Source organism: Podarcis melisellensis, assembly GCF_964234715.1.
Source record: "Podarcis melisellensis genome assembly, chromosome: 4".
NCBI classification, from domain to species: Eukaryota; Metazoa; Chordata; class Lepidosauria; order Squamata; family Lacertidae; genus Podarcis; species Podarcis melisellensis.
The window spans coordinates 66,701,349-66,717,587 of NC_138531.1; the positions used below are offsets into that span (position 1 = coordinate 66,701,349).

General features: G+C 39.7%; 1 protein-coding gene across 4 annotated transcripts in view; it reads right to left on the minus strand.

Annotated features, from left to right (window-relative positions):
* The window catches only part of EPHA3 (EPH receptor A3), a 203,032-nt gene extending 186,813 nt beyond the window's left edge, over positions 1 to 16,219 (minus strand). For 3 of the 4 annotated variants that reach the window (XM_081908399.1, XM_081908398.1, XM_081908396.1), the window contains exon 1: positions 16,020 to 16,218. In XM_081908399.1, coding sequence (XP_081764525.1) covers positions 16,020 to 16,116 — 97 coding nt within the window. In that variant the 5' untranslated portion in view covers positions 16,117 to 16,218. Of the gene's footprint in view, positions 1 to 16,019 lie in introns of all 4 variants that reach the window. The other variant, XM_081908397.1, reaches the window with a different exon arrangement.
* Positions 16,220 to 16,239: the final 20 nt, after the last annotated feature.

Below are 16,239 nucleotides of genomic sequence, written 5' to 3' on the forward strand. Positions count from 1 at the left end.
AAGCAACCCTACGGAAACCCAGGCATTGAGACACAACTTTATTGATTACAGAAAGTGACTGGTTGCATAGGCTCTGGTTCGACTAGCTCCCTGCCATGCAGGTAGTGCTGACCAAGGGTTCCAGCATAGGTCAGCCAAGGGTGAACAGCTGGATAAGCGGAAAGCCGGAAGCGGGCTAACTTTGCCACCCAAATGTCCCCCTGGGGTTGACCAAACCATTGATTCCCTGGATTCCTTTAACAGAATACCCTTCACATAAGGATGGCAAGAGCATTCTCCCATCCCTGTCACCTAAACCAGAGCCTAACTGCAACCTTACAAGTTGTGACGATTTGCTACAGGGCAGGCAAAACCCAAATGGCAATAGCCAATCAGCCAAGTGGGGAAAATTCCTGCCGTGCCCCTGTCCCAATGACAGACAACACGCAACAGCATAGCAAGGTCAAGTGCAAAACCCTAAAAGTAGGAAGAGATGAGCGGGTGTTCCAAATGGACGCACCAAAAGAGGAAGCTCGAACCATTTGGACTGCATCCCATTGGCCAGATTGTACCCAGCTTCGAGGGACCTACCAATCAGGTGTTGTGGCTGACCAATCGTACCCACCCACTTTTAAATGGCCTCTTGCAGAGGACATAAAATAATGTGATGGGGCACACACATACCCAAAAGAAACCAAGTAATCTGATAAGGTAGTGTTCACATTACCCCATTAGAGCACAGTGAAGATGCTGCTTTTTCAGTGCATTTCACAGCTCTCAGCCCCATTCTAGTTGTTCACGTCAGCATGGCTTCATTAGAGTCAGGTTCATTTCTGCCAGGGGACATTGATGGGCAGGGATGTCTTTAGCCCTGCACAAAGGTATTCACACTTTGGCTGGAGATGAATTAGGAATGGTTTAAGGACTTCCAATCAGTGTGAAGCTAGTTTGAAAAACAACACATCAAACAATGATATTTAATTTTAAGTACGGGATACCTATGGATTTTGGATAAGGTCATGTGAACATGGATTCAAAGCCCAGTACAGTAAATGCACCGAGTACACAGTAAATGTAGTGTGAACACAGTCTAAGTTCATTATACAACAAAGTTAAGAAGTACTTATGAACTCAGCTATAATTTGTGTTCAAATCCAAAGCTGCCATCAGGGAATTGAAATGACCTGATTAAATTGAGACATTTTGCTTTACAGAAATGCCTTTCACTGCATGCAATGTCAACATGTTGTGCAAAACTGACTTTGCTTCACACATGCCCCTCTGATCTTTTACTTTGGTGACAATTTTAATTGTCCCTGTTGTTGATTTTTGTTGTTAATATCAGTTGGTAGAGCATGAGACTCTTAATCTCAGGGTTACAGCTTGGAGACCCACGTTGGGAAAAGATTCCTGCATGGCGGGGGTTAGACTAGATGACCCTCATGGTCCCTTCAACTTATATGATTCTATTCTATTTTATTCAAAAGCCCTAATATCTATTAATTATTAACTGCCTATTGAGCAGAGGAAAAGACGACAGTCAATTAGTATAACAAGTTACACATACTTGCAAAAGGGTTAACCCATGCACTTCTTGTCTTCCTTTTGGGCATCTTTGAAACTCACTTGTCATGCCTCATTCCCTGATCCAGAAAGCACATGCCTACCAGCCTCATATATCAGCTATTGTTCCTGCAGGCTAACATCAAATCCACAAGGAGAACAGTTCAAACAAACTTACTGCAGTGCATTAGTGCGCCATTGCCTATGAAAATAGCTGACCCGCATCTCTTAGAGGCTGATATAGTTCCAAGGCCTCCCTCCCTAGTCCCCTTGCGCAGGAGGAACAGCTTTAACTCAATGAACCCATTGCCTTTCTCCTCAGGAGACGCAACTGGTGAATAGAACCTGGATAGTGAAATCTCCATACACTAATATAGCCTTGCAAAACTGGGCGGACATCATTGAGAATGTGAGTGCACAACAACAAAGCAGAAAGTCCTGCTGCAGTGGTGGTTCACACAAAATGAGATAAGCATGTCAGAAATGTAAGCAAGTCATCATTTTCACTACCAATGTTGCATTGCCTCGCAGTAGCGTTGCCAGATGGTCCCTTTTCCCTAAGAGCCACCTCTTACTCAGGAACACCCCGGTCCCATTAAACATGAGTGTCTTTTCCTTCTAAGTCTCTATAGCGTTAACAGATGTTCCTTAATTCAGGCACTCCAAGGGCGAGCTGCTCCTTATTTTTTATTTTATTTTTAAATGTGATCATGGCAAAGTAAAGGGGTGGGGTGGGGGGGAGAAGTAGCCACATTTGCTAGTAACAGAACATAGAATGCCTACATTGAGATGTGAAGGAAAAAGAAATCCCTGCTGCTAAAATTTACATGAGTGTATTAGGCCTTGACACCACATGGCTGGATCTGGCTGCTCTCAGTTCAGCAAAGAACGGACTCCTTCTCCACCAAACTGCACAATCTTATTTCCAAACAGCTAGATAGGAGCAATCTCCTTCCTCGCTAAGATATAAGGCACCAGCTGCTGGAACAGCAGAATCCGCTGGAACACTAACTGCAGAAAGAATGAAGAGTTTCAGTGAAATTTCCCCACCACACCTGTTGCCTTTGTTTCAACACTTCACCTGCTCTCCCACAACTCTTTCCCCCTCTTCTCCCATTTATGAGAAAATATTTTCATGGCTCTGCTTCATCAAAGTCAGGATAATTTCTTGGCAAACCTGAAATCCAGAAATCCGGCACTGCTTTCAAAGACTTTAATTAACGGAGGGGGGAGGTGAACATTTGCCTAGCCACGGTTCAATCCCAAGGCCAACCTCAACCCCAAAGAAAGTAAAGCGGGAATGTATTTCATGCCAGAGACTTCAGTAAAGGAGATAGGTGCATTTTTTCAACCAGCCTACATAGCAGAAGTGAGGCATCTAAAGGCAACTTTACACACCAGAACCCAATGTTACTGCTTTCTTTTGGGGAAATGTATTTTTGTATCTATACAGACATATCCAATCTCAAAGGTTCTGTGTTGGTAACAATACGTTTTAATAACAATAACAGTCATGCCAAATTGCCAAAGCTAAATGAATATTTTTTTTAAAAAAAAATACTTTGTCAAATCCTCTACCAGTGCCAACATGAATTCTCATCACAAAATATATGACTTATGAAGCTTCTGAATTAAGATGGATTTCATTGATGACTGCAATTGTTTTTTAAAAGCCCCACTTCATGTTACCTCACATGTACTGTATGATTTCAGGTGGGGGATTAAATTCTTTATAAAACACTCAAGAGGTGTGTCCAGTGATAGGCATATGCAGTGTAAACCCAGCAAAACCAATGTACATGGTAAATTAATTTCAAAGGGTCTATCCACTCTAGGTAGAAATTAGGCATATTTTTTTTAAAAAAACAGTCAAAATCATACACTCCCCCCCCCATTTTGTACATAGCTTGCAGAGTTTTATTTAGAGGAGCACTGAAAAGCATTTCAACTATAATGGTACAGCCCAGTAATAGATACATCACAAAGGGCCTGCGCTCCCTTCTTGTGTCTCTCATGATCAGATACATCAGCAGCTAAAGAAAAATAATAAAATAACTGCTCCCACAAATGGTTTACACACATGAGCAGCAAAATGGCAGGATTTCCAAATTCAGATGTAATCACAGCTTATCTGCTGTGAAAAGAAACATGTCAATGTTAACTACTTACTTTCAAAATAAACACATCAATTTTTTTTTTCCTTGTAAGAAAAGACTCAGTTTAAATGTTTGCATGAGTTAGTGTTTGAAGTTATTTATTTACCGATCTGGTGTAAGGTTGGAAAACACTTGTAGGGTACAATGTGGCTTAAAATTTAACAACTTTGTGATTTATAAAATGTGTATCATGTATACATATACGGTATATGTAAATTTAAAGGCTATTCAGTCAGACATCACAAATTGATTATTCTTCTTTCAATACCCAATTAACATCATAGACGTGTATCTGAAGTAACAAACCTTCCAAATGAATGATTTTAGCTACCCTGACTTCAAAAGTAGTTAACAGAGGCATTCTACATAATTACTCAGAAGTAAGCCCCATTGAATTCCTTGGGACTTACTTCTAGGAAACCGAGTATAGGGTTGCAGTCTGGGACACTCAATGGCTTCTGAAAAAAAATTAATAGTTTCTAACTTTTTACTTTTGCACTTGATTGCCTCTGACTTCATTGCAGAACTACACTGTCCTGCTGAGTATAGGCTAGCAATTCAAATAGCAGAACAAGATGCTCTCCTGTTTTCTGCCAGTTCAGATTCCCTTCTCTCTAGGGGCATTTAAATACCAGCATTACCATCCTGAGGAAGGCAACTGCACCGGAAACATAACTGCAATTTGCATCCGATCCTAAAGTTCACAGGGCAGAGTCCTCCTCCATGCAAATCCTTTTTCAGTATATAAGAAGTGAACCCCAGAATTCTTGGAATGGGACTTCATCCACGAGGAGTTCTCTGATCACTGTTACACATTCAAGCATTCTTTCTGCAAGATATTGATCTCAAGTTCTGAACACTGAGCATATCCAATGTGGACCACTTATAAAGTAACCATTTGGGGGCCAAGTGGTCATAGCTTACAGCAGTGGTTTCCAACCAGTGTGCTATGGCACCCTGGGGTGCCTTATATGTTGGTCGGGGTGCCATGTGAAACACTGGCCTCTTTCCTTCCCTCCCTCCTCTGATGTCCTCTCGTGTCTCTGGCTCTCCAATGCTTGTGTGGCTGTTTGTTGCAGCAGCCCTGGCTACAAGCTCCCCAGGTGAATGGTGGCTCTGGAGTTGGCCAGGGGATGCTTTCTAGGCCCCAGTGGGGCAGTGTGAGGAGGCATCTCTCTTTGGGGTGGGGGGCCAGCTCAGAGACCAGTCTCAGTGGCTGCCCGGAAGACTCCCAAGGAGAGGGGAGAGGAGAGGAGGCTGAGAGAACACTCTGCAAGGGAGAGTGTTCAAAAATCAGTGAGGGGCTGCTGCCTCTGTAGGTAAGAGTTGACATAACTGGGCTCCTAAGCCCCACTGGGGTGCTGTGGAAAGAATGTAGTTGGTCAAGGGAGCCGTGGACCCGAAAAGGTTGAAAACCTCTGATTTAGGGCTTCCACAGGCTGATGGAATAGATCACGGATATGGAATCCATGGCCTTCTGGATGTTGTTGGACTAAAACTCCCATCATTCCTGATCACTGGCTGTACTAGCTGGGCTCATAGAAGCAGGAGTCTAAAAACATCTGGAGGCCTAGGGGTTCCCTATCCCAGAAATGGAAACTTAATAATGCCAAAGCAATGGAAGGAGAGAACGGAAGCCTAGGAAGTTGGGGGACGGCAAGTCTTCTTAAAGCTCCATTGCTGAACATGGCAGTCTTAAATATCCAAATGTCCATAGGAAGCTTTCTTCATCCAATGGAGTGGACTCTGGTCCAGAAAAGCTTAACCCATAATAAATCTGTTACTTCTTTTAAGGTGCCACAAGACTGTGTTGCTACAACAGACAAACGCGAATACTCCTCTAGAAATTGTTTCAATGACATCAGTTCCAAACACCCTCTTTTTTTTAAAAAAAAAAAATCCAATCACTTTAGAAACTGCTTATGGTCTAACAATCAAATGACACAGAAGTGACTCATAATATCCAGTAACAACAGATGACGTATTGCAGCAGACTGAAAGTTTTTAACGCAAGTTTACCGTAACTTGCCTGACACGTTAAAGACTGCACAAAGCCTTGCACTGGTCTTTGCAAACCACTTACTTGGGAGTAGACCCATAGTACCCAGAGGATTCTACTCTGGAGACAATACAGATGGTGCATAATATCAAGCTTTTAATATTATTTTATGCCAATCACATATAACTGTGAAAAGTTATCCTAGCTCAAGACCACAAGCTACCAATTTTAGGCCTGGTCCAACATTTAACTCAAAACTAGATTAAAAGATGAACAAATGAAAAGAACATTTCTGCTTGGCCCCAAGCATTAATTCATGCATAACTAATTAAAAGGACAAGTGGCTAAATATTTCAGTGTGAACACAGAGAGACGAAGCAATATGTTGATAGAATCAGAAATCTCCATTAAATGTCATATTGAGAAAAACAGGATGCTAATCCTAGATCCGGTTTTATTTTCCAACTTGCTGATGTCACCAAGAAGCTATTTTATTGTTGGACTGAATTTATGGAGGTAATTAATTCAGAACATGTGTGCTTTGCTGTTTGCATTTTAAAAAAGAAAGAAAGAAAAGAAACTGATTTGCCCCAGTTTAATTTTCTGCCTTTCCAAGCAAACTTTTATACACATTCTCTGTCAGTCTCCTCATGTGAAACAGGCCAAGTACGATAAGATAAACATTAATGTTGGCTATCGCAGACTTCCCCGCCCAGTTCGCCACGGCTCTGCAAGTCATCCATCGCCTCCAGCCCCTTGTTGTCCCAAGACGGATTCATCATACTTCTGAACATGCCTCCTCCACTCCCTGAGAATCCAAAAACAGTATGTGAGCAATAGATCCCACAGCAAATTTGTTGATTTCCCTCCAATGGTGAGCAGGTGTTCTCTGCCCTATTTCATTTCCTCCCTAAGTCAATCACACCCTAAAGGAAACTCTGGTGTCCCAAGGTGGTTGTTTCCTGACTGAGTCCTTCACCCATGCAGCTCATGAAACACTTGCAGGTGGTTGTGGCTGGACACGTTGTTCAGCACATCCAATCCTATCACCTGTGGAATGTTTCAGCGTAGGCGCCCAGTGGACAGGGGCTGGTGTGGGACCAAGGAGGACGGCGCAATCCACACTGCTGATTTCCATGCAAACGAGAGTGGGAAACATTATCATTTGGGTGAATATACAATAGCCCGCCAGAGCAAGCCACACAAAGACTAAAGGGTAAAGCACGTACGCAGGCAGTTGGCTCAGGCCTTACTCCTGTTTAGAGTAGACCCATGGAAATCAATGGGACACAAACTAGCCATTGGTTCCAGTGGGACTGTTCATTTCATAACCAAGTATAGATACATCGTAAGAACAAACAAAAATAAAAACAAATGTCGCCTAAACAATGCTCTCGAAAACAATAATTCCACCACAGATTCCATACATTAATATGTAGATGGGATGGTTTGTTTGTTGTTCTTTTTTAAAAAAGGATAGAGGCAAAAGCTGCAATGGTAGCTAAATCTTTAAAATACTAATAAACTAAAGGGCAGAAAGTTTTTAAAGTTTCACTATGTGGGGGGGGGAGGGTCTCAAATTAAAAAGGAAGATTTTACTTTTTAATATGCTTGGAACAGAGGAGGATTACAACGATCTATAAATGCAAAATATTTTTTAAAAACAAAATGCTTGTGAAATAAAAGTGGCAAGACAGCGTATGAAGAAGATTGCAGTGAATTTAGTATAAAATGAGGAAGCACAAAACCAAATCATGGTTGAATGTTTTGGGGTTTTTTAACAATAGAAAACATTTATACAAAACCCTGTTGCGGCTCAGCTCAAACCAAAAATATACTGAGGAGTAAGGCCTGAGAAAACTAAGCTGAAAGAAAAACTCAAGAGAGAGGAAGTGGAGATGTACATGGAGTTGTCAACTTGAAGATAGTATGAAAGAAAGACAAAAAAATTAAAAGCTGCTGTGGAGATCGCAACTCCACATATTTATCTTTTCCACAATGTCCCAAAAATATTATTTCATCTAACACTTCAGTTCAGTTACCCAAAATTCCCTTTAACTATTTTATTGGGGAACTACGAGCACAGGGTAAGATCCTGACTTCAATCACCAAAAATGTTTCTATGAAACTATTTAAATTGCAGAGATGTCAAAGCTGCAATATTAAATAAATATTATTACTTTGATGGGGTGGCAAAACTTTTTACCTCTGTGTGTCACGGCTCACAGCTGCAAAGCCTACGATTGCAAAGACTGAAAAGTACAAAGGCCATTAAGACTTTCAAAAAAATAATAATTGTTGGACTCTTTACATTTTTGGTTCCTTAGAATATTATGGGAAGTGCAAACATACACACACACCTTTAACCAACTACAGGGGGAGATTACCTCACTTTCACTAAAGCTAATTGAATAACATTTTTTTTTAATTATACACGTTCCTATCTTAAAACAGAACCCAACTCCCTCCCAAAAAAATTACCGTTATAAGAAACTTGATTTTTAAAATCTAAACCAATAAGTTACTTAGAATATCACATGATCTAACCGAATAGAACCTTATTCTGTAAAACCCCTTTATTTCACAGTTGAGCTGCTTGTATATCTCCATCGCTGTTCGTGTGGTGTGCTTTTATTCTTTTCCCCAATATTTTTTTTCCACCAGATTAATGGGATTTTCTTCCTCACTCTGCCCATAACAGCAGGATATACAGTAGTTTACAAAAAAAGAGAGAAAAGTTGCCTAAAAGTTTCCCCTTATAGTGCAGCAGCCTGAATAATGTCTCCCCATGTTAAACAATTAATTTGGTGTGCTTTCATTAATCCTAAGCAAGGCCCTGGCAGGCTAGGCCTTTCTTCTTTTGTCACTCTCTCAACGATTCCTTTCAAGCACGATTATCTTTATTTCTATATCTTAATTTCTTTTAACCACCCAATCCACAACTGGCCAATTTCACAAGCAAGCTGAAATACAAGAACTCCTAAATGCTTGCGGATTTCAGTCAATAGGATTTCAGGGCTATCAGTCTTTAATTAAACCAGGGCCACATTAAAATCTACTCATAAATTCATATTTATGGTCTTTTTCATTTTACTCTATTCACATCTTTACAAGATAATATTTGGGAAACATAATGGGGAGTTCATCCAGCCAAAGTAAGGCAGTTTTAAAGCAAGCCTGATTTAAGTGGGACAAAACAAAAAAAAATCCTTCTAGTAGCACCTTAAAGACCAACTAAGTTAGTTCTTGGTATGAGCTTTCGTGTGCATGCACACTTCTTCAGATACTTCTTAAGTGGGACAGTTAAGCATGTGCTAAAATCTCTCCAATTCTAAATCAACAGAAATAAATTAATGCTAACTGAATTGTTTCCAGTTTAAAACTTACTACGTAATGCAAATAAATAAATGTACTCTCCATTGAATAATGTACAGATTCTAGCAAATTCATGTAACAGAATTATTATTCATCCCACCCCTCTTGTGCACTACCCTTATAAAATTTCTACTTGAGTATAACAAAGGAAATAGTTTAGGTCTCCTTTTCAGTGGAGCATTTTCTACCCTGCAATGTCCTGGTATCTGTTTCAAGCACATTTTGATCACAGAAGCTGGCAATTATAAATTTCAGCTATAAGCAATCTATGAAAACATCCCATGAAAATAAGTTTGCACTTATAAAAGGTATGATATAACAATGATACTTGGAGCTTAGGATCAGGGCATGTGCCTCAGAAATTAATAATAATAATAATAATAATAATAATAATAATAATAATAATGCCTCCTGTCCACTAACACCCTAATTTTAACACATTTACAAAATCTACAATCCTAACCCTACTTTACCCAGAAATAAACTCCCCTGAATTCAATAGCACTTACTTCCAAGTAGACATGGCTAGGACTGTGCTTTAAAATGTCAGTCCCGTTACTTCAGTGGTAAATCAACTCTAGATCAGCATTACTGTGAATGCAACTACATTAGAGTATAAAGTTTTAGTGAAATAGTGTGGTCTAAATTCTCAAATGACAGAAAAGGGGAAGCAAGACTGCAAATACAATTTATTATTAATATATTATTATTATAGTTTTCCTGGGAGTAAGCCCCATTAATTACACCAGGACATACTGTGGACTAAATATATACAGCATTGTACCATGTTTTAGAGTTTTTTAATTGAACGGACCAAGTACTTGGGAATTTTAGAACTTTCTATTAAAATGATTTTGTTACCTACTTGTTCAACTCTCTTTCTCTCTCCCCCCCCCTCTCTCCCCCCACTCTGATACACTTTCGGCTCATCTCAGATCTTCATTATAAACAGAAAAAGCTAAACAAAATCAAAGGACAGGCTGTTATATAAATACACCGTCAGGCTGCGGAACCTAAGGAGTGCCTAGCTGGCGAACAGGAGTCTGAACTTTTTTGAAACTTTGCCTGCCTTGCCTCTTACATTTGCTAACAGCTCTGCAGTGACCCTCGCTGGTGATCGAGTCCAGACTGCTGACAGAAAAATGAAGGAGAAACACCTGTATCTGAACTGCTAAACCTTTCATCCAAGGCCGATTACACCAAACAAGAATGGTTATGCAATTTTCCATGAAGAAAAGTTTCAGGGTTGGAAGCAAGTATGCAGGACAGAAGCAATACTCTTCCCACACTGTATTATCCTGGGAGAGCATTTGAAAAAAATTTAAAAATCCCAACATTTATGTCTAATACAAGTGCATTCAGTTTTGCCAGTCGTAGGGTTTTTTTTGGTTTGTTTGTTCAAATGGCAGCCAACTTTTTGCATGTGTTTTTAATTTCCCTTTTTGCGTGTGTGGAAGAGGAAGCTTCCTATCATTAAAAACTGATCAGTTTCTGAAGTTGCATACTTGAAAAGTTGAAACATGCACCCGCGATTCTCTCATTATCTTTTCTCCCTGAATAGAAACACACTGCAATCGACCTGAAACAAAGTTATCGTCAGAATCTTACGTTTTGGTTTCTTTAATATTTAACATATGTTCCAAACTTTTAAAAAATGTCATTCTGCAGGATTGTAAAATTAAGTCAATGAATCAGTCTTAGGTTGGAAAATATTAAACACCAAATGACCAAAAAAATAAATTAATGTAGATCATTAAAATGTATCAGTGAGGTCTTGCAATCAGAATAAAGACTCTATACAGCATTTTAGTTCTACGATCATGGAGTTTTACAAATGCCACGATGCACGTTATAGAGCATTCTGGTTTACTTGTTTTGACTACATAAGCAGGGTTAAAACCTTCGGAGCAGCTCTGAATGAAAGGCAGCTGCATGAAAACCAGCCCTTTAAACCTCATCTTTATTTCCCCTTTCAATTCCACCTTAAAATTCTGATAATTTGTTTTTATTTTAAAGCAATTGCTGCTCTCTCTCTCTCTCTCTCTCTCTCTCTCTCTCTCTCTCTCTCTCTCACACACACACACACACACACAGAGAGAGAGAGAGAGAGAGAGACATACTTGGGATCCCTGTTCTTAAAAGTGAGGGAGCTAAACTCTAAACACACCAAGGATTGTGTAAGTCAGGTTTTGTCATGTCACCACACCTAACTTCTCCTTGAGTCATCGTCAGCCCATTTTATTCTGGAGAATTTAATGGCTGGGGTTAAACTGGCGTCAGCGGGTTTTGGTGGGTGAGTGAGTAGATGGTGCTCCAGTTGGAATTTTAATCATGCTGAGCCCTCATGGATATTTGGCCTGTTATTTATGTGATTCTTTTTTTTCTCTTTTAGCTTTATCTTCATTTTTTTAAAAAATTATATTTCACCCAGCTCCAAGCCTGAAGCATCTTGTGAGACAGAAGTGCAAGGGGAAGCAATGTACTGGAAAAATCCCTTGTGAAATGTCCCCTTGAAATGAATGGACACTGATCTGAACACTAACAAGCATGTAAGATCATTAATGCACACTCGTGTTGGTCCCATTCACTTTCATGAGGCTTGTGCAGAAAAACTTCCAAGAGGACTGTACCTTAAATAAATATATTGCATTTATTGAAAACTGTTTCGTTCTAAAATAAAGTTAGTGTTCTGTTAAAATCGCTTTGCCATGACAATCTGGTTTGTTTTTTAAAAATATATATTATTGGAACATATAAAAAACAGAACTTAAAACATGAATTCTGAACTGAACTTATTAAGGCTCCCTTTAAACCAGAGAATGATGTCCTCCATCACCCTCTGGGTTTAGATGTGGGGAAGTTAGATAGGCAGACCAGTATTTCTATGAGCAATCTACTTGAAAATGCCGCAGCTGCTGACATCACTAAAAACTACATTCTTATTTATAAACACCAAGATAATGTTTATGGGGAAAAGTTGTAGTTTAACCACTGAACAAATGTTCTGATACGGCAAGAAGAAATGACGAAGGCATTTAAGGAAAAACTCAACACACTGTAAACAGAGAGTCTGAAATAGTTCTAGCTGTTTACCAAAATGGAGCCTATTGGTAACCATGAACAGATGTACAATCTTGGTGTCTTTGGGGTAGTTGTGTTCATAAGAAATTCTTTATGTGAGATTTGAGAGGTTAAAAGAAGTTTCCTGTCTGCACAGTCAAAATATTATTGAAGCAATTCAGGTTGTCAGTAAAAGCTTAAACAAATTTGCTGATAATCCTGTTAATGACCTAGGTCAAGTGTTAACTGTTGTGGGTTATAAAATAGTTAAATTAAGGCTGCTGGTACCCTAGGGCAAATAGTATCATTACAGAAATGGATTAGAAAAAAAACTATTAAATTGCAGAATTATATCACTCCGTAGGTTCTCGATTCTACAAGAATAGTTCCAGAAGAAGTTCGAGAAGAAAGTGGAGTCTTTGTTAAAAATTAAAATTAAAATCTCCACCTCAAACAGATAAAGTGGTGCCTTATGAAAATTCTAAGAGCACACTTTCAGGCTGAGATTTCAGGGCATATTAAAAAAAATCTATTTAAATCTCAGCATGGAGCAAAATCCATTCATTATTCAGATGCTAATTCCTCCTGACATTTTCCTGTTACTGAATAGATGGCTCACGCTTTACAACTCTTCTATTATATATCTATATATATATAAAATATTTTTATATCCAACTGAGATTTCTTAAAGGTGTGCATCACTCCAGAAACACACACATCCAACTCTATAATGGTTTATTTTTTCGAAGAAATTGCTTAGAAAAAAATTACCTGTTTCATCACCTTTCTACTTAATTGGCATTTCAGTGAGGACATATCAAGTGCCTAGGACCCGCTACATACAGTAAGTCCAAGTGAGCACAAGGCTATAGATGCAACCTACACTGGCCCTTTTATGCTGGATATAAAATGGCAAATAACTTATTTCTGTGTATAATATTGAAGCATTTAAAATGGGCCAAAAAAATAAAATAATTGAAAGTATTACTTTAAAAGTTTAAACGCAAGCCAAAAAACATACCCAAATCCCTGCTGATATAGAAATGCCTTTGTTATTTTCTATGAGGTGAAATAAGCTTCTCAATTCATAGTATGTTTTATCCAGCACATTAAAAGAAAACAAAAAAACTTTGCTCTGTTTGTGCTATATAAGCTGGGAGTAAAATGTATCAGAGACTCCAAACAGAGCTCTTTGGACTGCTTCTGACAATTTAGACAACTTCATCAAATACATTTCATTTTTCCCTAAGATTCTGCAATGTGGTTTCAGTGGGTGAAGGGATATGATGGGTTAACTTGGTCATTAACAGGGCAATCCTGTACATTGCTCAAAAGTAAGCTCCACTGTGTTCAAAGGCGTTTACTCCCAAGTAAGTGGGCACAGGAATGCAACTTCAGTGTAGTTTTTAAACCATCCCTTCCCTTTCAAGTATGACAGATGTATACACTCTGAAATGAACACTTTCTGAAACACTGAATTCTTAAATGAAACAGTATTTCAGACTTACAGAAGTAGCCTTTAAAAGTAATTTTGTTTTTAGAAATGCTCAGGGAAACTTTGTACGTTCAAACAGCAACACAATTCATTATTATTTCTTCTTCCAGTTTTTCCTTTCCAGTTCCTAAGTTTCTGTTACAAAGTTACAATTACAATAAAATTGTTGATCAATCTAAAACGGTGCTACTTCAAAGTTGGATAGCTGAAGCCAGTAAGCGATTTACAATAAAAATTAAAAATATAAGCAACTACTTGGGTCCGGCTTGTGATGAGCAGGGCGTGTGAGCCGGATTATAATACAGCAATAAGTTTGTAGGATTTTTTTTTAAAAAAAATAAAATAAACAAAATAAGCACCACATTGGGTGTTGAAGTGTTTAAACAGCATCTTCTACAGACAGAATAGGCTTCCAAATAAATGTATAGAAGATAGCACACAACATTGTAAGACATGAGCGTTCAAATAACAGCTCTTGGTGCCTCAGCTGGACTGTCTTAATACACAGTGTACTTTGCCAGCCAATGTGCTAGCAGCTTCACTGCTCTATTGACTGCATAACAACAGGACTGTGCACATTATCAATGAGTTCAACTGCTGAGAGCTGCACGCCACTCCAAACTGGCCTCCATTGATACTCATGCTTTATTAGCCAAAAAAGGAGTATAACAACAAGATTAATACCACCGCTTTCTTATCAGTAACACATGTTCTACTAATTATTCTGCTATTCTATCATGTACCAACTATTAAAAAAAACAAAAACCCAACCCAGTAATGACTATGCATTTGTGAAGGAGGTGATGTATTTTTTATTTAGAACAGGATATATTGAACCATTTCATATTTTTTTAAATGTAAAAATCAGCTACATCTTCTAAATCTATTTCCCATAGCCAGTAAAAAAAACAAAACTCAGTATGACTGCTTCCCCCTTTCCAAATCCAAAAATACCAGCAGCATTATTTGTTCAGTGAATTAAATATTCTTGCTTGCTAAACAAAGTGATTGAAAATTGCTCAGTAAATAGAATTAACCAGGCAGGTGCAAGATTTGACGCAATTATTTCATACTAGAAGTTATTCCCCTCCTTTGGACTTTTTAATTTTAAATAGAAGTAAATATGCTTGAAGACTTTTGAAGCAAAGGTGGACTGTTCACAGTGGTCTGACTTTACTGGGTGTGCCTTTTAAAGAAACACCTTCAATTGTTCCAAGAGGGGTGACAACTCAATCAGCACTATTCCCCCCCCTCCCATATGTGAAGTATTTGATTGTCTTGGTTTCTGACTCAACAAATGTTTTATCATGAAATAGATTTAAGTTTATCCAGAAATATTTGTACATGGTGCTATTTATGAAACACAGGTGACTTTCAGGAGTGCTAGAAATCTATTATACCTAAAGTTTGCGATGCAAACAAATGCAATTAACCCATGGCTTTAAAATGGAGGTATGTTTTAATAATATACATTTATTTTAAGGAAGTGGGCCACCATCAATTTCCGCCCCCACAATTGTGTGTCACAATAAGGTATGTTAATGAGCCCCTAAAACTGCAAATCCTAGGGACACTTTTGCCTAGGAGTAAGTCCCATTAAACTCAAAGGAGCTTACTTCCAAGTAGACACAACACAAGATTGCACTGTTTAACTTGCTTCCATCAGTTGATACACATGGAACCATCAAGGCAGCTACTGAATCAAATAAGAAGCCAAGGCAAATTCAACACGGCTTCACAAGCGTTGTCCTTTATAGATATACTGTACATTTCGAGATGCACTTTATTTATTTCTCCTTAGCCACAAAACAGTTAGAACAATGCAAAAAAGCATCCCCTCCCCACAAGGTGTGAAGGCAGGCAAGCGCATGGGGCTTCCCCGTCCGACTTTTCCTGGCATCCCTTTTATGCTAATAATCCGGCTCACACGCCCTGCTCATCATAAGCCGGACCCAAGTAGGACCTTCGCCACTTTGTGACAGACAATCAAGCCGCCAGTCTCCTGACAGCTGCCGCTAGATGCAAGGATCCTGCCTCCACCTGCAGTCTAGAGCCAGGTCACTGTCACTCCCGGGGAGGTGGGTGTCACCATCTCACACCCCCCAACCACCGTCCGCCAGCGACAGCCCCTTCTAACTTTGCCTCGCCAATGCGCGTCCGTCGTGGCCAGCAATGCGCCCTGGCGTCCTTATCCAGAGAGAGGCTTCCAATATATTGGGGTGGTCCTATCCCCCCAAAAGGCTGTGGTAAATAAATAAATAAATAAATAAGTGCCGAAGGTGAACCTGCTGCCCTGGGGGAAACGACCAGGAGAGCCATGGACCAGGTTTCCAGCCGCGGGATCCAGGGAAGTTCAGGCACTCCCCTCGAGGATGCGCCCTGCCCGGCTTACCTTCGTTGGTGGGATGGAGGCTCAGATCCGCCCAGCAGCAGAGAGCAGATCCGAGGAGCAGCAGGAGGTGGAGGAGGAGGGCGCCGTGACAATCCATGTTGCTGGTGCAGAGGGCAGCGCGAGCTGCATATCTCCCTGAAGCATGCCACTGATGTGAGCGCTCCGATCGCAGGAGAAGTTACCATGCTCCGCTCGCAGGCTGATGTCAAGTTTGACACTG